Source organism: Zootoca vivipara, chromosome 7 (genome assembly GCF_965207765.1).
Source record: "Zootoca vivipara chromosome 7, rZooViv2.hap1.1, whole genome shotgun sequence".
Lineage (NCBI taxonomy): Eukaryota > Metazoa > Chordata > Lepidosauria > Squamata > Lacertidae > Zootoca > Zootoca vivipara.
Window position 1 is genome coordinate 74,078,456 of NC_142590.1, and position 23,757 is coordinate 74,102,212.

At 45.1% G+C, this 23,757-nt stretch overlaps 1 protein-coding gene across 1 annotated transcript; it reads left to right on the forward strand.

Annotated features, from left to right (window-relative positions):
* Nucleotides 1-202: 202 nt before the first annotated feature.
* Nucleotides 203-23,712, forward strand: TOMM34 (translocase of outer mitochondrial membrane 34). The gene is made up of 7 exons (XM_035122811.3): nucleotides 203-407; nucleotides 4,765-4,864; nucleotides 12,121-12,273; nucleotides 12,598-12,761; nucleotides 13,798-13,945; nucleotides 20,887-21,013; nucleotides 22,006-23,712. The coding sequence occupies exons 1-7, from the start codon at nucleotides 287-289 to the stop codon at nucleotides 22,099-22,101; spliced, it is 909 nt and encodes a 302-aa protein (XP_034978702.1). The 5' UTR covers nucleotides 203-286; the 3' UTR covers nucleotides 22,102-23,712.
* The last annotated feature ends 45 nt before the right edge of the window (nucleotides 23,713-23,757 follow it).

Genomic DNA, 23,757 nt, shown 5'->3' on the forward strand with positions numbered 1-23,757 from the left:
AAAGTGAAAAGTCATTTGACTGATCTTCATCTTGGGGCTTCCTCCCGAGAAAGCGAACATGTGCTAAATGGGGCTGCGTCACGCCCCCTCGCCTAAATTCGGGCACGGAGACCAGCTTGCGCTTCTCGCCCTGCACAGGCGCCCCTGGAGGGAAAAGGAGGAGCCTCTGGCGGACGGCGCCCGCCCCCTTGCTTAATCGAGCGCAGAGGGAGGAGGAAGCTGCAGCCCCGGCTGCTTTCCCTTACGAGAGCCGGCGCCGGCTTCCTCGCACCCCGCGGCCGGCTTCATGGCTCCTGCGTCGCGGATCGCTGACCTGCGGCAGGCGGGCAACGAGCAGTTCCGCAATGGGCAATACAGCCAGGCGGCCGCCCTCTACGGCCGGGCGCTGGAGTTACTGGAAGCAGCAGGTATTGGCGGCGGACGGCGAAAGCCCTGGCAAGGCCTCAGTTTCCAGAGAAGGCAGTCAGAGAGGGCTAGGGGGTCCTGGGCTGGGGATCTACGGGGCTATAGTGCCCTCCTGCTTTGCCCCATAAAGGGCTTGTTTATCTTTAGCCAAGTTATGTGTCTTCCCACCCACCCCAGCCTAACCCATCCCTTAGTTCTTGCAGCCTTTTAAGTCTCAAATATCGCCTGCCCCAAATTACTTCTATGGGGTGACTAGATCCAAAATTGTATTTGCCGATTATGAGGATTCAAAGCCATATTCCATCGGCGAACGTTTAACTTGCAAAAAAATGTTCCTTCCCACCCCTCCCCATGCACTGATGACAACAACCCTGTGATTTCTCCTGCTCCATTTCATGTGTGAATCACTTCCTGATTTGCAGAGTCATTAAGGGCCTTTATTGGGGCTTGCCCTTAAAACACCCCTGCAAAATAGGGCTGCACCCACTTTACAGTGGGTGAAATGGAGGCTCGGAGAAAGCTACTAGGAGAGATGGGACCTAAATTGCTCTGTAGGGTTGTGTGAGAGAGATGAGTCTTAGGTTTATTTCTCAGTGTCTAAAGCTAAAGGGATTTTACTAGGGCTGGATAAAACCCTGAGAAATTTTAGTCAATTGTAGTCTCTAGTTCTAGATGGGGTGGCCTGACTAATAGGTAACTTTGTATATTCTAACCCAGGTGAAGTCTTGTATATACAGAAGTTAATAGTAATGGTGGTTTGGATTTTTCCCATAAAACCATCCTGTGCTGTGGAACATTTTGTGTTGTGTCGCCAGGTCCCAGATTGAGAACCCTGAAGCGTTTGATGCAAAAGTAAGGATACAACTATGTACGTTTGGAGACCGGGAATAGTTTTCAAACCATACCTCATGGCAGAATATAAAAACTCCATCCCATTAGCTGGCTTTGGGAGCTCTGGGCTTCTTGTTCCTTAAACCAGCTCTTTAGGTAGAGTAGCGGTGCTTTATAGTCCTCTGGATTAATATGGAACAGCATTCTTTTGTCACGCTACATATTCCTGGAATTGGCAGCCCATGGAGTACAAGGCACCCAACGTTGTAGGTTGCAGTGGGCAGATGAGTGGACGATGTTTAAGTCTTCATAATTGCCCGGTCTTATTGTTTCTGGTAGCCTCTGAAGCTCCTCCACAGCCTTAGACTTATTAGGTCAGCAGGCTGTCTGCTGCAGTAATTGTGTCACAATGAGTAAGTTTGGTTACTAACATAAAACAGAGCCAGCAGTTGGACAGCTCGTGGGATACATTTTCTGTTTCCTTTCTTCTCTCTCTAGGCTCTCTCTTTCTCAGCTATAGACTTTGCTTTCTGTTTCCTTTCTTTTCTTTGCATTCCTAATGGAGTTAAGGTGAGGGACAGAAGTTGATTTAACTGAGTTCTGGCTTTGGCCTTGTCTCTCTCTCTCTCCTTCCTCCCTCCCCCCCTCCCGGCCGGGCACATATATAGTTTTTAACAGTGTCTGTCTGGGCTTTCTTGAACATGAGAAAGGGAAGGATTTCTAGATGGGGGGCAAAAACATCCTGAAATGGGGGCACCAAGAAGAGCCATACACTTGCTTAAAAATGAAAGGAAGCAGGGATCTATGGATTGTTGGGGGCCACACAGAATGTCTCTTCCCTCATGTCTCTGTAGAACTAGGAATATGTATTCTTTGGAATAGGAATGTTTTTTTTAAAAAACCCACTATATTTTCTATAGTCTTTTCTCCATTAGTGTGGACATCACATGGCCTCTGAGAGCTGTATCTGACAGGCTCCCCCCCCCCCTACTGAGGTACCGGTATCAATAATGGCTACAGACATACATGTGCTGTCTTACCAAGAATACAAAGCAAAAAATATACATGATATATACATGGGCAGCAATTGGATCCCTATTCTCCTGTACAGTATTTTAAAGTAACTTTAAAGTTGCTTATGCATCTATACTTATAGATAGCATACATTGTGTTATTCCACTTCCATACCCAATTACAAAGAAATCTGCATTGGAAATGCTTACAGGAATACCCAGAAAGAGGTTCATGGGTCATAGTGTGACAGTAGTAAGCAGTGTAAGATTATAGGGAGCTTACCTTTTACCAAGGCAGGCCATTGATTGGTTAGAATGGCTATCTGTCCTACTTTTAGTGTTGCAGCTCCAGCTCTCAGGAGTCAGTTTCCAGTTGAAATCAAATGGGTGCCTAACATGATGGTGTTTAGACATCTTCTGCTGAAGACATTCCTGTTTAAATAGGTTTTCCTTGGGGTGTAACCCAGCCATTTATGAAAGATCAATTTTATATCTGACAAAACTGTTTAATTGTGTTCAGAGTTTTTAGGATGGTTTTATTGTTTGAGTTTGTTGAATTGATTTATTGTTAGAACTTGCGTTTCTGTGTTCTGGTTTCATTAAGTAAGCCACATTGATGCTGTGAAGTGGTTTATAAACTTGTATAATGATAGTGATACTTTAAAGAATACAGTCCTCTGTATGGTGTCCTCTGTTTAAAGGGCTAGTATGCAATCTAAGTCCAGTTTAAAGATTCCTATGAATATTAGGCAGGTTCTTTTGTTGTACTGTTCATTATGCCCGCTAAACCAAGACATTATTTTCATTTATGTGTCCTTGTTTTTAAAAGTTTTTACATACTGATAATAAGTTTACTGTTTTAAAAGTGTTTTATGGCTACCTAATGACTGTTTTATCCCATTTTATGTAAACCAATTTGATATACTGCTTAACAAATAAGTAAAACTATCCTTGCTAAATAATGACTGGAGAGCAGGAGCCTTGAAGTTGTCCATCGGCAGCTTGACAACAAACTTAACAGGCACACAGATTTGCTTGTCAGTTTTTCAACAGTAAGTTAGATGTATTGTATTTGGATTTCAATTACAGTAGGTACCGTAATTATTTTTCTAAATTTGCACCTGTAGCTGTGAATTAAGCTTATGCCACCGCCTAACCTCTCTTTTGGCAATACATCTACTTTCTTTGGCAGGGCCATTGGTTCATCTAGCTTAGTATTATTCGTGCTGACTGGCTCCAGGGTTTTAGACAAGAGTCTCCCCAGCCCTACCTTGAGGTGCCAGGACCTTCTGGAGCCAAAGCATGTGTGTCACAGAGTTACGCTCACCCCCAAGTTCAAACCCACCAAGAGCATTGGGTAAATTTGCATCGGTCACCCACTGTCAGCCAAACGTGCCTCATGGGTCTCCCGTGACGATAAAATATGCAATTGGAGTGTGAGACCATATGCATAGGGAATGGGAGACCATGTACAGTATACTGCTTTGAGCTCTTTGATGGTGAGCTTAGAAATGTAGTAAATAAGGATAGGGAGGGGACAGCACAAAGATCATGTTCAATTAAGGTACACGGCAGACAATCAGGAATTCTTGTGATATCCTTTATAGTGCAAAAAAAATGGTAAGAGTGCTGGTTAATGATGGTTTAGTGACTGGTTTAGTGATGTTACTAAGAAGCCGCCCCATTCATTAATCTTTTCCCCCCAAGTGTGACCTCTGCCCTCACCACCATCATAGCTACTGGTCTTGAAGCTTTACACAAGGTAACAAGATAACAATATTGCAGAGGAGGGAGTCCTCTGGGATGTTGTATTACAACTTCCATCACCTGTGACCATTGGCTAAGTTGATACAAGTTGTATTCCAATACAGGTAAAACTCGAAAAATTAGAATATCGTCGAAAAGTGCATTTATTTCAGTAATGCAACTTAAAAGGTGAAACCAATATATGAGATAGATCAATGACATGCAAAGCAAGATATGTCAAGCTTTTATTTGTTGTAATTGTAATTACAGTCATACCTCGGTTTAAGTACGCCTCGGTTTGATTATTTTCAGTTTAAGTACTATGCGGACCCGTCTGGAACGGATTAATCCACTTTCCATTACTTTCAATGGGAAAGTTCGCTTCAGGTTAAGTACAGACTTCTGGAACCAATTGTGTTTGTAAACCGATGTACCACTGTATTTGTCGTTAGGCGGGTCAATTATAAATGGAATGTAATTAATGAAATGTAATAGCGATGTTTATTTTTGTATTATTGTAACTATTTGTTTTATTACTGTGGAATTTCCAAAAGAAAGCATTTGTAAAAATAAAAAGTTGCATTACTGAAATAAATGCACTTTTTGACGATATTCTAATTTTCCGAGTTTCACCTGTATGTTCTGGAGGACCACATGTTCCCCCATCTCTGTTGCAGGTGGTGAGGCATCTCCAAATCCCACTAGACCTTGCTTAGCACCAGAGGTACTTATGCTTAGAAATCTGACTTAATATTCCCTTTTTATCTAGGGGATGCAAATGCAGAAGAGAGGAGTGTTCTTTTATCCAATCGTGCTGCCTGCTATTTGAAAGATGGGAACTGTAGCCTCTGCATTAAGGATTGTTCTGAGTAAGTAGTTTCTGTCCTAAGGAAAAGAGAATGGAAGTCAAGTTGACATATTCCTATACATTGCTTCCTCTTACCGCTTGATGCCTTTCAGACCCAGGCTACAGAAAGGGCCCACTCTGCCTATTCAGAACCCTCCCTCTACAGCTAGGGAATATTAGACAGGGTTGAAGCACAACACACTTTGCCCACAAAGTTGCTGGAGAGAAGAGGGGGGGCTTGTTCTGTTGTCCCTGCTGGCTGGAAGTAGGATTATCTTCCAGTGTTCATTCCTAAACTGCCCAAAATATAGGTGGAGGACAGAAGACTGTTTATGTGACTCTTCCAAACCAACAGCAGTAACCAGGCATTTAAAATCATGGTTTTTAAAGCTGGTTAAATAGCTTTACTCATTTCAATTTAGTTGTGTTCCCCATGTTGTAGGTTTTGAATTTCAAGTTTATTTTTGGATAAATAAATTGTTAAGATCAATGAATCAAATAAACAAATGACCCCACTGCTTTCAGCAAAAAGTTGCTGCTGTGGGGGGGAAATCACATTCTGCAATCTTTGGATGCAGTAGCTGGCCTATAATTCATTTCTTGTGGTATTTATCTTGCTGTGTTTTCATTTTCTTTCATCTGCTCCTTGCAAACCATTGTCAAGCAAAGCAGCAGCATATGGATACTTTTCAATATATATTTTAAAACAGTGTAGTAGCATCACATGCACATTTAACTTGCACAAATTCAATGACACAAAGCTGTGACCACTAGAAAGGAAGCTGTGGCAAGGGCATTGCCTCAAGTGACGGCAGTAGCCTTCCAGGGATGGCTGCAAGTGGAGGGGAGGAGATGGAGGAAGGCAGACAGAGACTCGGGCAGAAGAAAAAGGCTGGAATGGAGTTGCAGCTTCTGCCTGCATGTCTCTGTCTGTCTGTCTGCCTGCCTGCCTCCCACCTTCATCTCTCCACCTTCCCCTCTGGTAAGCACAGCCGAGGGAGCTGGGTTGCTGCTACCACCATCTCAATGCTCCTGTGCAGGTGCAGAAGTGAGGGGAAGGCAGTGGAGACACAGAAAGACTACATGCACCCTCTCAATGCTGCCACCACATGTGCAAGATTGAGGCAAGACCACAGAGACACGGGGAAGGCCTCTGCAAGGGGCTCCCCCACCCCCAAGCTTGCCAGACAACAGCCAAGAAATTTTGGTGGGACACAATTTTGCACTTCCTGTACAAAGCTGCTTCTGGAATGGAACCCCCATGTGTGATGTGACGGGTATAGGGCTCCGTTGAGTTGTTTATGACTCAATTAGGAGCCTCTGATTATCGCCCGGCGCGCTTCCTCTCCGCTTCTCTGCTTCCGTAGAACCGGGCTGGCAGTAAAACACACACACAGCAGAGTTCTTCTTCTCACACAGCGAAAGCTTGTATAGCCGTTGGATAAAAAGCCTCTTAAGAACACACAGAGTCCAAAGTGTTCTAATAACTACTTAAGTTTATTCTAGAGAGAAAAATAACAAACAACCTGGTGAGAGCGCAGACATCTTGCGACCGTCTCCCAGGCAGAAACGAAACCAACTGCAACATACAGAAACACTTCTGGTACATTCTGTAACATGATCTTCCTCAGTGGTCAGGTGCTATACAGAACACAGTTAACTCTTTGGTTACTTGTTACTCATCACACCCCCTCTCACCTGAACACTGTGGATAGCGGGTATCCAAACTTACCCCAAAACCAACCCTTCACAGAATTCCCCATGCCGTTGGAAACTCAAGGGTTTTGTGAACCCATCTGCTAGGTTCTTTTGGCTTGGACAATACCTCAACTTCACCAAGCCTACCTGTATGCTCTGACATACGTTTCGGAAGCGGATGTCTAAGTGTTTGGTTCTGGCCTTGAACTGTCCAGACTCCGCCAGTCTCAAAGATGGTTGATTGTCGCCCCAAACAGTGATGGGCTGGCTACAATCACCCCAGATTTCCTGGACCAAACATCTGTAGTACTCCAATTCAGTGCATGTCGCAGACAACGCACAGAATTCTGCTTCCGTGGAAGACATTGCTATTAGGCTTTGCCTGCGCGACCGCCAACCAATCAGGGCATTTCCAAACTTGACTACCAAACCAGTCACTGACTTCCTGTCTTCCTGATTGGCCCAATCAGCATCTGCAAAACAAGTGAGTTGTGGCTCACCTTGCGCTGACATCTCCAAACAATACTCTTTGGTCTCCTGCAAATACCTAAGCACTCTCTTAATGCCATTCCAAGCATGCACGCTAGGTTTCGATGCTTCTCTACTGAGCAAATTGACTGCAAAAGCAATATCTGGTCTGCTCCATTGTGACAAATACAACAGACTCCCTAGCGCTGACTGAAACACTTCAGGACTCTCAAACGCTACTTTGTCCTTCACTTGTGAATCTTTCACAAAGTTTGTCTCCATGGGTGTTCTGACCCCTTTACAGTCAGACATTCTGAACTTCTCAAGCAAATGTTCAATCTTGCCTTTCTGACTGAGCAAAAAACTTCCATTCTCAGTTCTGTCTATCTGCACACCTAGATAAACATTCACTGCACCTAGATTCTTGAGTTTGAACCTCTTGCCTAGCTCTTTTACAAACTTCCGCACTTGCATCTGGCTCTTTGCTAAGCAGATCAAGTCATCAACATAGACAAGCAACAGTTCTTGCTGTTCTCCTTCACCTCTGAGATACAGACAACTGTCAGCTAGACTCTTCCTGAAACCTAGGCTCTTCAAAACAGAATCAAGACATGAATTCCAATTTTTAGCGGATTGCTTCAGACCGTAGATCGACTTGTGCAGCTTCCATACCTGACCTGGCACGTCACTCTCAAACCCTGGAGGAGGCAACATGTACAACTCCTCCTGGAGGTCAGAGTTCAAATAAGCAGTGTCCACATCAAAGTGGTTGACCACTAGGCCTCTCTGCGCTGCAGTCGCTAAAAGCATCCTGAAAGATTCCGCTCTCGAAGTCGGACCAAAGACATCTGTGTAGTGGATTCCTTTCTTCTGAGTAAAACCTCTAGCCACTAATCTAGCCTTGTACTGAGGCTCTCCAGTCACTGTGGGTTTCAGCCTGTAGACCCACCTACAACTGACCGCTTTCTTACCTTCTGGCAACTGTGTTAGGCTATACACACCAAGAGATTGCATGGAGTTCAACTCTTTCTCCATTGCAACTTTCCACTTCCTAGCTTCCTCTACTGACAACTGTTGCACCTCTTCAAAGCTTTCAGGCTCACACACTGCTAGGTTCGCCCATACACTGACAGCTGTAAACCTTTCAGGTGGTTTACCTTTCGTGGTGCGTTTTGAACGCCTTGGTCCCACATCTTCCCCCTCTAAATCCGAACTGCTTGTCTCTGACTGTGGCTCTCTCGGACTAGCAGCACTGTCAAGAGACCTACTACGCTTTGCAGCCCCCTCTGGGCTTGCTTTAGGTGAAGTGGGTGACCTACCACGTTTGCTGTACTTCCCAGGCTTGACCTGGGGTGAAGTCGGTGCGCTTCTGACTTCTTGCTTCACTTCCCTAGGAGCTACACCACTTGGACCAGCTGCCTGACCTGGATCTGGTCCTGCAGCACCTGGAACTCCAGCATCAGCCACCTGAGTTTCCTCTTCCTGGTCAAAACCTGAAGACCAGTCAAGAAGAACTTCGGGGTTAGCATGAATGCGTCTCCAGCCCTCTTGTTCACAGAACGTAGCACTCCTGCTAATGTGAACGCGGGTTTGGTCCCCCTCTGCTGGTACAAACCTCCAAGCCTTTGAGTTTGGTTCGTAACCACAGAAGATCATTTTTCTGGATCTTGATCCTCCCTTTCTGCGCTTCTGCTTTGGAATTAGAACCCAAGCCTCACACCCAAAAATTCTGAAATAGTGCACCTTCGGAACTTTGCCATACAACATGTAGTAGGGTGTGTTGTCCACAACTGAATTAAAAGCGCGGTTTGAACAATAATTCACAAATTTATAGCATTCCCCCCAAAACTTCTGGGGTAGTCCTGCATCAAACAACGTTGCCTCCACCAGTTCAGACAGCGTTCTAAATTTCCTTTCAGCTAAACCATTCTCCTGTGGACTAAAAGGAGCGGTTTTTCTGTGCCTAATTCCCTTGCTGCGGAAAAACCCTTGTAGTTCTGCACTCAAAAACTCTCCCGCCCTGTCACTCTGAAAACACTGGACAGTGACGGAGAACTGTAGTTCTACCTCGGCTACCCACTCTTTTATCACTTTGGCAGCCTCCCCCTTCTCTTTCAGTGTTATGACCCAGGAAAAATGGCTGAAATCATCCAAAAGACACAAAACATATTTTGAACCACCTAAACTTAACGTTGACATAGGCCCAGAAATATCCAAGTGAACTAACTGAAATGGCTTTGTGCTCTTCCTCTCAGACCTAGGATAAGAGCATCTCTTCGTCTTCGCTTTCGCACATGCGCGGCACTGCAGGTGTTTTTGACATGGCTTGAACCTGCAACCTTTGACAAAATCAGGGGCTTTTTTCACATAAGGAAAAGACATGTGACAATATTTTCTGTGCCAAGCATGAATACAATCCTTATGGATGGCGCCCTCTGTGCCCTTTGGGGTATTGGCACTTTTAGCCTGAGCATCACCAGTGTTACTTCCACCTGCTTGCCCCCTCCCATCTAGGACAAACAGACCATCAGACCCAACAGTAACACTTACCAGCTCAGCCCCATCTCTGGCAATTTTGCAAACACCATTGGCAAAACTTATTTCAAAGCCCTCACGCAATAAGCAAGACACACTTAAAAGACCATTTTCCATGCCTGGTACAACATAAACATCAAGGTTAGTGTCTAAGCATTGCATATAAAAAACACCCTTGCTTTTAATTGTTCCAGAAGAACCATCAGCAAGATGCAGGCTTTTTTCATCTTCAAGTGGCCTGCAGTTCAGGATCTGTCCTGAAGGCGGTACAAGATGATGGGTGCTGCCTGAGTCGATAATAAAAGTGAAACTGTCCTGTCCTTTGTTTCGAATCGTTGCTAAGGCAGCAGAAAGACGGCTGACAGGCTTATCTGGAGTTTTCCCACGTCCTCTGCCTCGGCGCTGCTGGCTGGTCCCACGACCACGTCCGCTGGGTTGCCTGGCACCTGGCTGAGTGACCTTGGCTGCTTCCGGAGCTGGGCAAAATCTCGCTACGTGCCCAGGCTGCTGGCACCGATAGCAAAGCCTTGTTGCGCACGCACTCACAGTGGATTCCTCAGTGCTTTTTACTGCACCCCCACTGGCTTCTCTGCGCCCACGGCCCCCCTTCTCAGCCGATTCTTTCTGGCGTCTCAGTCTCAACTCAAAGAGATGCCTCATAGCATGCAGCTTAGCTCCAGCTGTTTTTCTCTGATGGACCCTTTCCAAACTGTCCCAGGCTTCCTTGGCATTTTCAGCATTTTGCACATAGGGCAGTTGTGTAGCATCGCAGCTCATGGCAATGGCACATAGAGCCTTATTGTCTTTCCTGGTTTCTGCTGCAAACCTCTGTGCTTCAGCTGCTGAATTATCAGCGACAGGGGTTGGAGGATTTAACACACAAGTCCACAAATCCTTTCCCAGCAACCACATTCTGGCCCTTTCTCTCCACTCTGCATAGTTGTCGCCATTCAACCTCTGGAACGGCACGACAAATGACTCCTGTAGCTGCTCCGCCATCTTGTCCACCCCCGGGCTCCGTGTCTGTGTACTCACTCAGAATAGCTCACGTTGCTCCTCCGGGTAGACTGCGGATCCCAGCCTTCTGGTACAGGGTCTTTCTGCTAGCGAGTGCATCTATTGATTGCCGACTGCAAAACAACAGGTTTCTCCCAGCTAGCTCTTTACACCGGCTTTCTCCACGGCTTTTACAGCTGCAATCACCTTTTATTGCTTTGGTGATTGATTAGGTTCAGGACCTCTTATCTCCCATAACCTGTGACGGGTATAGGGCTCCGTTGAGTTGTTTATGACTCAATTAGGAGCCTCTGATTATCGCCCGGCGCGCTTCCTCTCCGCTTCTCTGCTTCCGTAGAACCGGGCTGGCAGTAAAACACACACACAGCAGAGTTCTTCTTCTCACACAGCGAAAGCTTGTATAGCCGTTGGATAAAAAGCCTCTTAAGAACACACAGAGTCCAAAGTGTTCTAATAACTACTTAAGTTTATTCTAGAGAGAAAAATAACAAACAACCTGGTGAGAGCGCAGACATCTTGCGACCGTCTCCCAGGCAGAAACGAAACCAACTGCAACATACAGAAACACTTCTGGTACATTCTGTAACATGATCTTCCTCAGTGGTCAGGTGCTATACAGAACACAGTTAACTCTTTGGTTACTTGTTACTCATCACATGTGATGCCGCTGCTACAGATAGCTAGACATAGATAAAGAAGGGGGGAGGGTCCATCCAAGATAACATTAATCTTGTTGGATATTCTCTCTGTATGAGAGAGAATCATTTGTTCCAGAAACAGAGAAGTTTTAAGAAGAAGCAGATGGCTAAGATTGTTTTGTCTATGGAAGGAAGTTTTCTGTGGGAACTGTCCTTTGGTTCTGTGTAACTTGTTGTGAGTCTCTTGCTTGCGGCTTGTGGCGAGAGAAGCGGAGAGTGAGTCTTGGACTGTTGTTGGGCTCTAAGCATGCCTTGACCATGGCAGTGGTGAATGTCTGTGTATATTTGCGACCAATATGCATTTATGCCTGAATCTTTATGGCGTCCCTGAGTGTTATTCCCTACTGTGTGTACCTTCAACCCTGAAGATGTTTCTAAGGAAAGAGCTGCATTGAGATGTAACTCTGCTGAGTATAGATACTGGCGCACACACACACACAGTGAAAGTGATGCCGGACACAATCGTTCTAAACCACCCATCAAAGGTTGCGGGATTGATCGAAAAATTCTCGCATATGTAAAATTTCATTGTGAAATGGTGTGGCTTGCTCAAATAACTTTTATATGATGGAGAACCTGTGGCCTAGAAATGTTGCTTCACTACAACTCCCATTGGCCAGGTTTCCTGGGACAGATTAGAGCTGAAGTCCAGCAACGAGTTTCCCATCCCTGCTTCTAAAGTACTGTACATTTTATCAGCAGAGGCCAAGAGACACCCAAACTCTTCAGATACTTGAAATTTTGATAAATATGTGCTGTGCATGTGAACCCTCTTCCACCAATTGAGTTTGAACATTGTAAATTCTGCTGTTTAACGTTTATTTATCCAGTAATCTTTTGCTGCCTTTTCTGCTGATTTTAGGGCCCTGGATCTGGTCCCTTTTGGAATCAAACCCCTGTTGAGGCGCGCAGCAGCCTATGAAGCTCTTGAGAGATATAATTTAGCCTACGTGGACTACAAAACTGTGTTACAGGTTGATATCACTGTACAAGCTGCACATGATGGAGTCAATCGGTAATCCCCTGCTCTGTGTTCAAAATGAATGTACAAAAATTTTCTAAAAATGTATATTTTAGATCATTCTTGCTCCTTTCAAATTAGGTTTGTGTATGTGCCTTTAGATAGTGGGTTCTATGTTGTTCCAGAACAGTTTGATATCTTTTAAGATGCAGCCCACCTTTGTTAAAATAAGCATAGATCTTGTCTGTATTCCAGGAAACCAGATCTAGGAATGGAACTTCTGTGCTTCAGATGTGTATAAATCATACTAGCTGGCTACTGTTTATGGGAAGGTGATCGTGTCAGACAATGGCTAAACTAATAACTGTCCTCTTCCAGAATGACCAAAGCCTTACTGGAAAAAGATGGTCTTCAGTGGCGGCAGAAGCTCCCACCCATCCCATCTGTTCCAGTTTCTGCTCAGAGACTGTGGGAGCCCCCACCTGGAAGCCAAGAAGCTACTACAAGAAGCAATGAAAACACCACTGCAGGAGCAAAGCAAGGTGGGTAGTTCTTTTGCTTTAGGGATGAGAATGAGAGACAGAGCACATAGAGCCTCAAGTAACTCATCCAAATTCCAACTGTTATCTTTCTGATAACTCTAGCAGTTTAGAGCAGGGGTGGCCAACTCCCAAGAGACTGTGATCTACTCAGAGAGTTAAAAACTGGCAGTGATCTACCCCCTTTTGGGGGGTTCGGGTCAAAGTTGTTGAGTTTTTTCAGGGAGGAAGGTAAAATGTTGAGCTTTTTTTAGGGGAGCCACAGTTGTTCAGCTTCTTTGGGGGGAGCCAGCGAACTACCACAGACGTCCAGTGATTTACCGGTAGATCATGATTTACCTGTTGGACATGCCTGGTTTAGAGAAACCACCTGGAATCAGGTGGGAATAGGGGCTTAGGTACACTTTAACCACTTCATCTGCAGAACTTGTGACCACCAAACTGAACGCAGCCCATCAGTCAAGAATTGTGGCTTGCCATGTGCTTCATACCCACCCACCCAACCTTTCTAGTTCTCTTGTCTCAGCAATACAAACCAGACTTTTCAAAACTTATCAGATGCTCTCCATAACTTCACTGCTGTGCTACATTTAGCTTGCTGCATCACAAGCAGCCCAGACCTAATCAAAGTACAGTTTCATTTGTCTATATACCTCAGTTTCCATGTATTAGGTAAGAATACAGTATGCTTCTATTGTATGTTTCCTGTTCCCATTGTCAGCTCCATAGAGCTGGTACTGCAGCGCAGTCTTTTTCTCCAGCCCTTTTTTTCACAGACCCACTGAGATTTGCTGGAACTACCTAACACAAAAGGCTAGCTGTTTGTGTTGGCATTGAGTAGCTTTTAAATGTGTGTCCTTGGTGAGCAATCGTCAGAAGGAGCTTTTAACAAGTATATCCTAACATAATAATTTGACCTTCAGTTGTTATAGTTCCACCCACTGAAACATCAAGGACTGAATTTTCATCTGTGGTATGGCCCTCTGTCATAGCCGCTTTCAGAGTTACACTGTTTTTTTCCCCTTGAAATGATTTTCAGTGCCTACTGCAGCCACAATGGATCGAGCAAATGTGTTGAAGTTGGAAGGAAATGAGTTTGTAAAGAAGGGAAACTATAAAAAAGCTGTTGAGAAGTACACAGAAAGCTTAAAACTCCATAAGCTGGAAGGTGCAACATACACTAACAGGTAATGCTAATGTAACCATCTGACAGTTCCAGATTGCACTGTAGCACATTGTATCAGAAACCATTTTGACAGTCCTAAAACTGTAATGTGGGTGGAAGATAATAACTGCATTTGCACATAAAATGCCAAAAATCCATATTTTAAAGTTGGCTTCATATTCTGGCTTGTTTTGGAACCATTAACAATAGTTTCTGGGTTGCAAGAAACAGGAAGCTAAAGCTTAGTGCTGAATCCTGACTTCTGCTGCGGTTCATGCAAAGGGAAGGGGGAAAGTGGCGGAAAAGGGACTGCCTGCAGGTGCTCATCACTCTCATATATCTTAGGTTATTAAGCCAGGATGTTGGTTTAGGGTTGTATGCAAATATGGTCAATAGGGATACTTTGGGGTTGTGACATTTTTACTCAAGTGTAACATACACTTGCATGTCCTCCTTCCCTCCTATACTCACATACTGCCCTATACCCTTAGATCTCAGGGCACTTCACAACATAACCTACTTTGATGGGGCCAGTCTGAGCCTCCAAGAACAGAAACAGTAAGAGCTCTCCCATACTACTAATTCTGGAATTATCACCCTCTCTGTGCTCCTAAAAAGGCCAACACCTGATTCATGAAGCTCATGGAGGCTAGGTTTGAATAAGCCAACAGTAGGCTGGGAGTCGTAGGGGCTAAGAGAGTGTTTGCAAAGGGGCCATTGGGGAAGACAATAGATATATGGAAAGGTATTGGACACTCCAGGACGGGTATAGGACTCCTTTGAGTTGTTTATGACTCAATTAGGAGCCACTGATTATCGCCCGGCGCGCTTTCTCTGCGCTTCTCTGCTTCCGTAGATCCGGGCTGGCAGTAAAACACACACAGCAGAGTTCTTCTTCTTCTCACACAGCGAAAGCTTGTATAGCCGTTGGATAAAAAGCCTCTTAAGAACACACAGAGTTCAAAGTGTTCTAATAACTACTTAAGTTTATTCTAGAGAGAAAATAACAAACAACCTGGTGAGAGCGCAGACATCTTGCGACCGTCTCCCAGGCAGAAACGAAACCAACTGAAACATACAGAAACACTTCTGGTACATTCTGTAACATGATATCTTCCTCAGTGGTCAGGTGCTATACAGAACACAGTTAACTCTTTGGTTACTTGTTACTCCTCACACCCCCTCTCACCTGAACACTGTGGATAGCGGGTATCCAAACTTACCCCAAAACCAACCCTTCACAGAATTCCCCATGCCGTTGGAAACTCAAGGGTTTTGTGAACCCATCTGCTAGGTTCTCTTGGCTCGGACAATACCTCAACTTCACCAAGCCTGCCTGTATGCTCTGACATACGTTTCGGAAGCGGATGTCTAAGTGTTTGGTTCTGGCCTTGAACTGTCCAGACTCCGCCAGTCTCAAAGATGGTTGATTGTCGCCCCAAACAGTGATGGGCTGGCTACAATCACCCCAGATTTCCTGGACCAAACATCTGTAGTACTCCAATTCAGTGCATGTCGCAGACAACGCACAGAATTCTGCTTCCGTGGAAGACATTGCTATTACGCTTTGCCTGCGCGACCGCCAACCAATCAGGGCATTTCCAAACTTGACTACCAAACCAGTCACTGACTTCCTGTCCTCCTGATTGGCCCAATCAGCATCTGCAAAACAAGTGAGTTGTGGCTCATCTTGCGCTGACATCTCCAAACAATACTCTTTGGTCTCCTGCAAATACCTAAGCACTCTCTTAATGCCATTCCAAGCATGCACGCTAGGTTTCAATGCTTCTCTACTGAGCAAATTGACTGCAAAAGCAATATCTGGTCTGCTCCATTGTGACAAATACAACAGACTCCCTAGCGCTGACTGAAACACTTCAGGACTCTCAAACGCTGCTTTGTCCTTCACTTGTGACTCTTTCACAAAGTTTGTCTCCATGGGTGTTCTGACCCCTTTACAGTCAGACATTCTGAACTTCTCAAGCAAATGTTCAATCTTGCCTTTCTGACTGAGCAAAAAACTTCCATCCTCAGTTCTGTCTATCTGCACACCTAGATAAACATTCACTGCACCTAGATTCTTGAGTTTGAACCTCTTGCCTAGCTCTTTTGCAAACTTCTGCACTTGCATCTGGCTCTTTGCTAAGCAGATCAGGTCATCAACATAGACAAGCAACAGTTCTTGCTGTTCTCCTTCACCTCTGAGATACAGACAACTGTCAGCTAGACTCTTCCTGAAACCTAGGCTCTTCAAAACAGAATCAAGACATGAATTCCAATTTTTAGCTGATTGCTTCAGACCGTAGATCGACTTGTGCAGCTTCCACACCTGACCTGGCACGTCACTCTCAAACCCTGGAGGAGGCAACATGTACAACTCCTCCTGGAGGTCAGAGTTCAAATAAGTGGTGTCCACATCAAAGTGGTTGACCACTAGGCCTCTCTGCGCTGCAGTCGCTAAAAGCATCCTGAAAGATTCCGCTCTCGAAGTCGGACTAAAGACATCTGTGTAGTGGATTCCTTTCTTCTGAGTAAAACCTCTAGCCACTAATCTAGCCTTGTACTGAGGCTCTCCAGTCACTGTGGGTTTCAGCCTGTAGACCCACCTACAACTGACTGCTTTCTTGCCTTCTGGCAACTGTGTTAGGCTATACACACCAAGAGATTGCATGGAGTTCAACTCTTTCTCCATTGCAACTTTCCACTTACTAGCTTCCTCCACTGACAACTGTTGCACCTCTTCAAAGCTTTCAGGCTCACACACTGCTAGGTACGCCCATACACTGACAGCTGAAAACCTTTCAGGTGGTTTACCTTTCGTGGTGCGTTTTGAACGCCTTGGTCCCACATCTTCCCCCTCTAAATCCGAACTGCTTGTCTCTGACTGTGGCTCTCTCGGACTAGCAGCACTGTCAAGAGACTTACTATGCTTTGCAGCCCCCTCTGGGCTTGCTTTGGGTGAAGTGGGTGACCTACCACGTTTGCTGTACTTCCCAGGCTTGACCTGGGGTGAAGTCGGTGCGCTTCTGACTACTTGCTTCACTTCCCTAGGAGCTACACCACTTGGACCAGCTGCCTGACCTGGATCTGGTCCCGCAGCACCTGGAACTCCAGCATCAGCTACCTGAGTTTCCTCTTCCTGGTCAAAACCTGAAGACCAGTCAAGAAGAACTTCGGGGTTAGCATGAATGCGTCTCCAGCCCTCTTGTTCACAGAATGTAGCACTCCTGCTAATGTGAACGCGGGTTTGGTCCCCCTCTGCTGGTACAAACCTCCAAGCCTTTGAGTTTGGTTCGTAACCACAGAAGATCATTTTTCTGGATCTTGATCCTCCCTTTCTGCGCTTCTGCTTTGGAATTAGAACCCAAGCCTCACACCCAAAAGTTCTGAAATAGTGCACCTTCGGAACTTTGCCATACAACATGTAGTAGGGTGTGTTGTCCACAACTGAATTAAAAGCGCGGTTGGAACAATAATTCACAAATTTATAGCATTCCCCCCAAAACTTCTGGGGTAGTCCTGCATCAAACAACGTTGCCTCCACCAGTTCAGACAGCGTTCTAAATTTCCTTTCAGCTAAACCATTCTCCTGTGGACTAAAAGGAGCGGTTTTTCTGTGCCTAATTCCCTTGCTGCGGAAAAACCCTTGTAGTTCTGCACTCAAAAACTCTCCCGCCCTGTCACTCTGAAAACACTGGACAGTGACGGAGAACTGTAGTTCTACTTCGGCTACCCACTCCTGTATCACTCTGGCAGCCTCCCCCTTCTCTTTCAGTGTTATGACCCAGGAAAAATGGCTGAAATCATCCAGAAGACACAAAACATATTTTGAACCACCTAAACTTAACGTTGACATAGGCCCAGAAATATCCATGTGCACTAACTGAAATGGCTTTGTGCTCTTCCTCTCAGACCTAGGATAAGAGCATCTCTTCGTCTTCGCTTTCGCACATGCGCGGCATTGCAGGTGTTTACGACATGGCTTGAACCTGCAACCTTTGACAAAAGCAGGGGCTTTTTTCACATACGGAAAAGACATGTGACAATATTTTCTATGCCAAGCATGAATACAATCCTTATGGATAGCGCCCTCTGTGCCCTTTGGGGTATTGGCACTTTTAGCCTGAGCATCACCAGTGTTACTTCCACCTGCTTGCCCCCTCCCATCTAGGACAAACAGACCATCAGACCCAACAGTAACACTTACCAGCTCAGCCCCATCTCTGGCAATTTTGCAAACACCATTGGCAAAACTTATTTCAAAGCCCTCACGCAATAAGCAAGACACACTTAAAAGACCATTCTCCATGCCTGGTACAACATAAACATCAAGGTTAGTGTCTAAGCATTGCATATAAAAAACACCCTTGCTTTTAATTGTTCCAGAAGAACCATCAGCAAGATGCAGGCTTTTTTTCATCTTCAAGTGGCCTGCAGTTCAGGATCTGTCCTGAAGGCGGTACAAGATGATGGCTGCTGCCTGAGTCGATAATAAAAGCGAAACTGTCCTGTCCTCTGTTTCGAATCGTTGCTAAGGCAGCAGAAAGATGGCTGACAGGCTTATCTGGAGTTTTCCCACGTCCTCTGCCTCGGCGCTGCTGGCTGGTCCCACGACCACGTCCGCTGGGTTGCCTGGCACCTGGCTGAGTGACCTTGGCTACTTCCGGAGCTGGGCAGAATCTCGCTACGTGCCCAGGCTGCTGGCACCGATAGCAAAGCCTTGTTGCGCACGCACTCACAGTGGATTCCTCAGTGCCTTTTACTGCACCCCCACTGGCTTCTCTGCCCCCACGGCCCCCCTTCTCAGCCGATTCTTTCTGGCGTCTCAGTTCCTCATCCGCCAAACGCCCAGAAACGTAAGCAATCGTGAGTTCTGCTTCAGGCATCGTCTCAAATGTTAAACACAAATGTTCATAGGCGTTTCCCAAACTAGATAGCAAAATATAAACTTTTTCCTTCTCTTTGAACACAAGCTCATGCCGCTGCAGCTTATGGAATGCATCAATCACGTTGGCAATGTGCTCCTTAATGGGTTGCCCTGGTCTCAGTCTCAACTCAAAGAGATGCCTCATAGCATGCAGCTTAGCTCCAGCTGTTTTTCTCTGATGGACCCTTTCCAAACTGTCCCAGGCTTGCTTAGCATTTTCAGCATTTTGCACATAGGGCAGTTGCGTAGCATCGCAGCTCATGGCAATGGCACATAAAGCCTTATTGTCTTTCCTGGTTTCTGCTGCAAACCTCTGTGCTTCAGCTGCTGAATTATCAGCGACAGGGGTTGGAGGATTTAACACACAAGTCCACAAATCCTTTCCCAGCAACCACATTCTGGCCCTTTCTCTCCACTCTGCATAGTTGTCGCCATTCAACCTCTGGAACGGCACGACAAATGACTCCTGTAGCTGCTCCGCCATCTTGTCCACCCCCGGGCTCCGTGTCTGTGTACTCACTCAGAATAGCTCACGTTGCTCCTCCGGGTAGACTGCGGATCCCAGCCTTCTGGTACAGGGTCGTTCTGCTAGCGAGTGCATCTGTTGATTGCCGACTGCAAAACAGGTTTCTCCCAGCTAGCTCTTTACACCGGCTTTCTCCACGGCTTTTACAGCTGCAATCACCTTTTATTGCTTTGGTGATTGATTAGGTTCTATGACCCATAACCTGTGACGGGTATAGGACTCCTTTGAGTTGTTTATGACTCAATTAGGAGCCACTGATTATCGCCCGGCGCGCTTTCTCTGCGCTTCTCTGCTTCCGTAGATCCGGGCTGGCAGTAAAACACACACAGCAGAGTTCTTCTTCTCACACAGCGAAAGCTTGTATAGCCGTTGGATAAAAAGCCTCTTAAGAACACACAGAGTTCAAAGTGTTCTAATAACTACTTAAGTTTATTCTAGAGAGAAAATAACAAACAACCTGGTGAGAGCGCAGACATCTTGCGACCGTCTCCCAGGCAGAAACGAAACCAACTGAAACATACAGAAGCACTTCTGGTACATTCTGTAACATGATATCTTCCTCAGTGGTCAGGTGCTATACAGAACACAGTTAACTCTTTGGTTACTTGTTACTCCTCACAGTGTTTACTAACAGCCTGGATGCACAAGTACAGGTCATCCTCATGAAGCCTAGTTCTTTTGGCTGATATGTTCCTGTGGGCTCTGTTTTTGTTAAAGCTGTTAAGAGTACCTGGGTAGCGTCCTTTCCTCCCAAATGGTTTAGTTACGTTCTATAATGATAGTATATGCAAATTATGCTCTGTATATACCACTACTCTATAGGAGCACATATTGTTTTTACTATGTGCAGCATTCAGCTTCCTGAAAATACCAGATTCCACATCTTTTTAGCTCCAGCCTCTTTAAAAGTCTACTTGAAAGTTTGTGGGGGGGACGGGGACCTGTTGACAGAAGCTAGAAATGTGGCTATGCAAGATGATGGTCCTAATTGATCCAAGGTGCAAATGGCTGCAGTCACATTGGTTTATTACAGATGAGCAGAAAGCCACTGCATTTTTAAAAAAGAAGAGATGATGATGATGATGATTCTGGCAGTCTAGCTCATTCAGGAAAACTGCAGTCATGACTGTTTTTGGGTGGGGTGTGAAAGGCAAGCTTTTCAGAAGTGCATTGTTACAACTTAATCATGGTTGAGTTAGATTTCTCTTAATGATGTTGGACTTGACAATTGTATTGGCAATATTCATTCATTCTACTTACCAATTGCCAATAACAATCATTCTATGAGAGAATGTCTCAAAATAAAAATTGAGCATTTGAACACCTACTCCCAGCAGGTGTATGAGATCTTAGGTGTATGAGATAAAAATTGTATGAAATAAAAATTGAGCATTTGAACACCTACTCCCAGCAGGTGTATGACATCTTAGGTGTATGAGATCATTCCAAATGCAGGATTTCCATAGCAGTTGTTTCCAAAGGCTGTTCTATTTCCTCGCATACATTGTAGGGCTCTTTGCTACCTGAATATGAAGCAGTACAAGGAAGCAATTCAGGATTGCTCAGAAGCACTTAAGATGGACCCAAAGAATGTCAAAGCATTTTACAGACGAGCACAAGCATATAAAGAGCTCAAGGTAAGGAACTTCCTATAATTTTGGGTCACCGAGTTACAACATGGGAAATGTTTGTTTTTCTCCACCTACCCAGTTCCACCCCCTTTGGTTCAGAGCAGGGCTGGGGAACCTTTCTGGCTCCAGTGGCTAGAGATCTTTATCAATCACACACCTCTCAATCACACCATGTCATTGTGACATCACATGATAGGTGGGCAGCCCCACCTACCTCAAAATCCCTTGCATCTGGTTTGCAAGTGCTTTACAGCCAGCTGGATGTTGGCTGCTTGGGAACCCACATTGGTTTTAAAGCCCTTTGCAAACGTTCCTTTAAGCAAATGGGTGGTGGGACAAACTCCTTTCTCAAACCTGCTTAGAGAAGCAGCAAAGAGCTGCTTCAGATAATGTTTTGCAAATTCTTCTCTTGATGAACAGGAATCAAATCCTGCTGCCTTGGCTTTGTGATCCTGTTCACTGTCAAGAACAGGGTTTGCAGCCAATGCAGGATTAAACTTTTCCCATCAGCTGACATCACCAATGAAAATGGCCTTGTGGGCTAAAGTGGACCCCCAGGTGGGCAAAATTTGCTGGCAGGTTAGAGGTTTCTGTCACCCCATTCCAGATGTTTGTAAAGGAGTTGACACCTGGAAGGTGGCTGCTTTGGGGCAGCAGCTGAAGACAGGCTCCTCAGGATATTGGGATCATCAAGGAGGTGGGGGGAATTGAGAACATCCCAAAGAGTAATCAAAAGCATTTGTTTACTAAAGTCAACACTAAATCCAGGGAGTTGTTGGTGCCCATATGCTGCAAAGGATACCAGGTAGTGTTATAAACCATGAGATAGAGGATGGGGTTGTAGAAGTGGCAGTGCTGCCGAATGCACTAAATTCTCAAGATTTTTATTAAATGTAGAGGTGCCACTTTTTGCTTTCTCCAAGTTTTCCTGAGCTGATTTCTTGGGAACACTTTTAATCGTCTCCTGCCAAATATCTACATGTTTTTTTTACTTCCAGGACTACAGATCTAGTAAAGCAGATATCAACAGCCTCTTGAAAATTGAACCAAAGAACAGTGCTGCTCAGAAACTACTGCAAGAATTAAACTCTTAAAATAAGAGAGGCTAAAGGCAACACCATCCTCTTCTGAAGATACGTTTCCTGTTTTGTTTGGTTTTTAAAAAAATGATCACAGGGACCACCAGCCTGAATGCAGAGCCAGATGCAAAATTCACCTTTCAGACCTGTTGGCATCTTTCTGGTTCCTTGCTTTATCAAAGTTATTTGTTCTTCCTATAAAGGCTTCCAAAAGTTCAGTGTGACCTTCTGAGAGTCACAACTTCCTAATAGAATTTCCAGAGTGGTAGCTGTACTGCAAGCCCCTTATTCTAGCAAAATTTACCTTAACTCACTGAGAAAGAGATTACAGCAGACAGGGCAGCACTTAACTGATATTTTTTGGTAGGTGGATGTGTTTTGCAGAGCGAAGAACTGCAAGCCTCCGGTTGTAGGTGCTTATCTATGTAGGTAGCAGCACAATTGCAAGCTAAAGTCTTGGACTGACACAGTGGCTGACGGATGGATGTGTTTCAAAAGTAGTCTCTGCTTTGCCTTAACTTTTGTGCACTAGGCTCTAGTTGAGCGTTCTGCTCTTCAAAATGTTATTTAGGAATCTAATGCTGCTTTTATCCTTTACCAAAGAGTCTGGTACATTGTGCTGCTCTTATGCTGTGTGTACCTTTTGCAGACTTGCGTTCTTTGTTAGATTAGGCTGTTTCTTTTATGCTTAGCTTGATTGCCTGTTACGTTTTTTACACACCTATTACTTTATGATGACACTCCCTCCTCTGATATATGTTTGAAAGTGTTATAGGCTAAACTTTCAGCTGGGGGTGAGGGCAGGAAGCAAAGCAGACAGGCATAGCCAATTTTCCTGCTTTCATATAGAAGGAACATGCCCTCAAGAGTAGAGCAATCTGCATGTACAAAAACCTTTTGCCTATCTGCCTGCTCATAGACCTCCTTATGAATAGCGGCTGATAAAATTGATGTTGCTTCTAGCACTCCAGACTACAGGTAAGGTAGAATGTCTGGTAGAATGTTTCTTACTATGAAGAATCCCTCTGCAGAGTGACCTGTGCCCCCCTATTATTCCTGACCAGGGCAGACCGGAGTTGAGAGTGCAACATTTGAGTGCCACCACTTCCCCAGCTCTGTAGCAGATAATGAAATAGCAGGTGCCTTCTCCATCATCTGCTTTTCTACATTTTTAAAAAAATAGAAGGGCATTTATTGCAAGAGGCTTCACCTGCACTCTGATAGTGTCCAGGCAGCTGTTTACTAGCTCTTCTGCTCTTTGTGAAAACTAGGCTCAAAATTCCATCGCCAAAAAGCGCCTGTAGCCTCTTTTGAGCCTGCCCTCCAGAGCAAGCTTTGCGGTTAGTCCCTCAACCTTGTATTAGTGAGATGATCCAAGACAATCCCCATATTCTTTTGCCTTAGGGCTCATGCCTTTTTGCAGGTAGTCTCTTTAACACAGTCATGCACAGAGCAGGCTAGGCACCAAATACCTTAGAGGGAACCATTACTGTTAATGTTGCACTGCTCAGCACAGTCCAGTAACAGCCGCCTCTCGCATCCATCTGGAAATATTGGGGGAAGAAAACTAAAATCAGCCTATGCTTCTGGTGTTTTGAACTTTTAAATAAATGTTTGGTTGTGCAACTTGTAGTTGTCAAACGGAAATTAATCGTGCCCACTTTGCAGCGC

What these genes read in the sequence shown, in the direction of transcription:
- TOMM34 (XM_035122811.3), top strand. Translation starts at nt 287, where the DNA reads ATGGCTCCTGCGTCGCGGATCGCTGACCTGCGGCAGGCGGGCAACGAG. An exon ending in GGAGTTACTGGAAGCAGCAG is followed by an intron (nt 408 to 4,764) that starts GTATTGGCGGCG and finishes CTTTTTATCTAG; the next exon opens with GGGATGCAAATGCAGAAGAG. An exon ending in GCACATGATGGAGTCAATCG is followed by an intron (nt 12,274 to 12,597) that starts GTAATCCCCTGC and finishes GTCCTCTTCCAG; the next exon opens with AATGACCAAAGCCTTACTGG.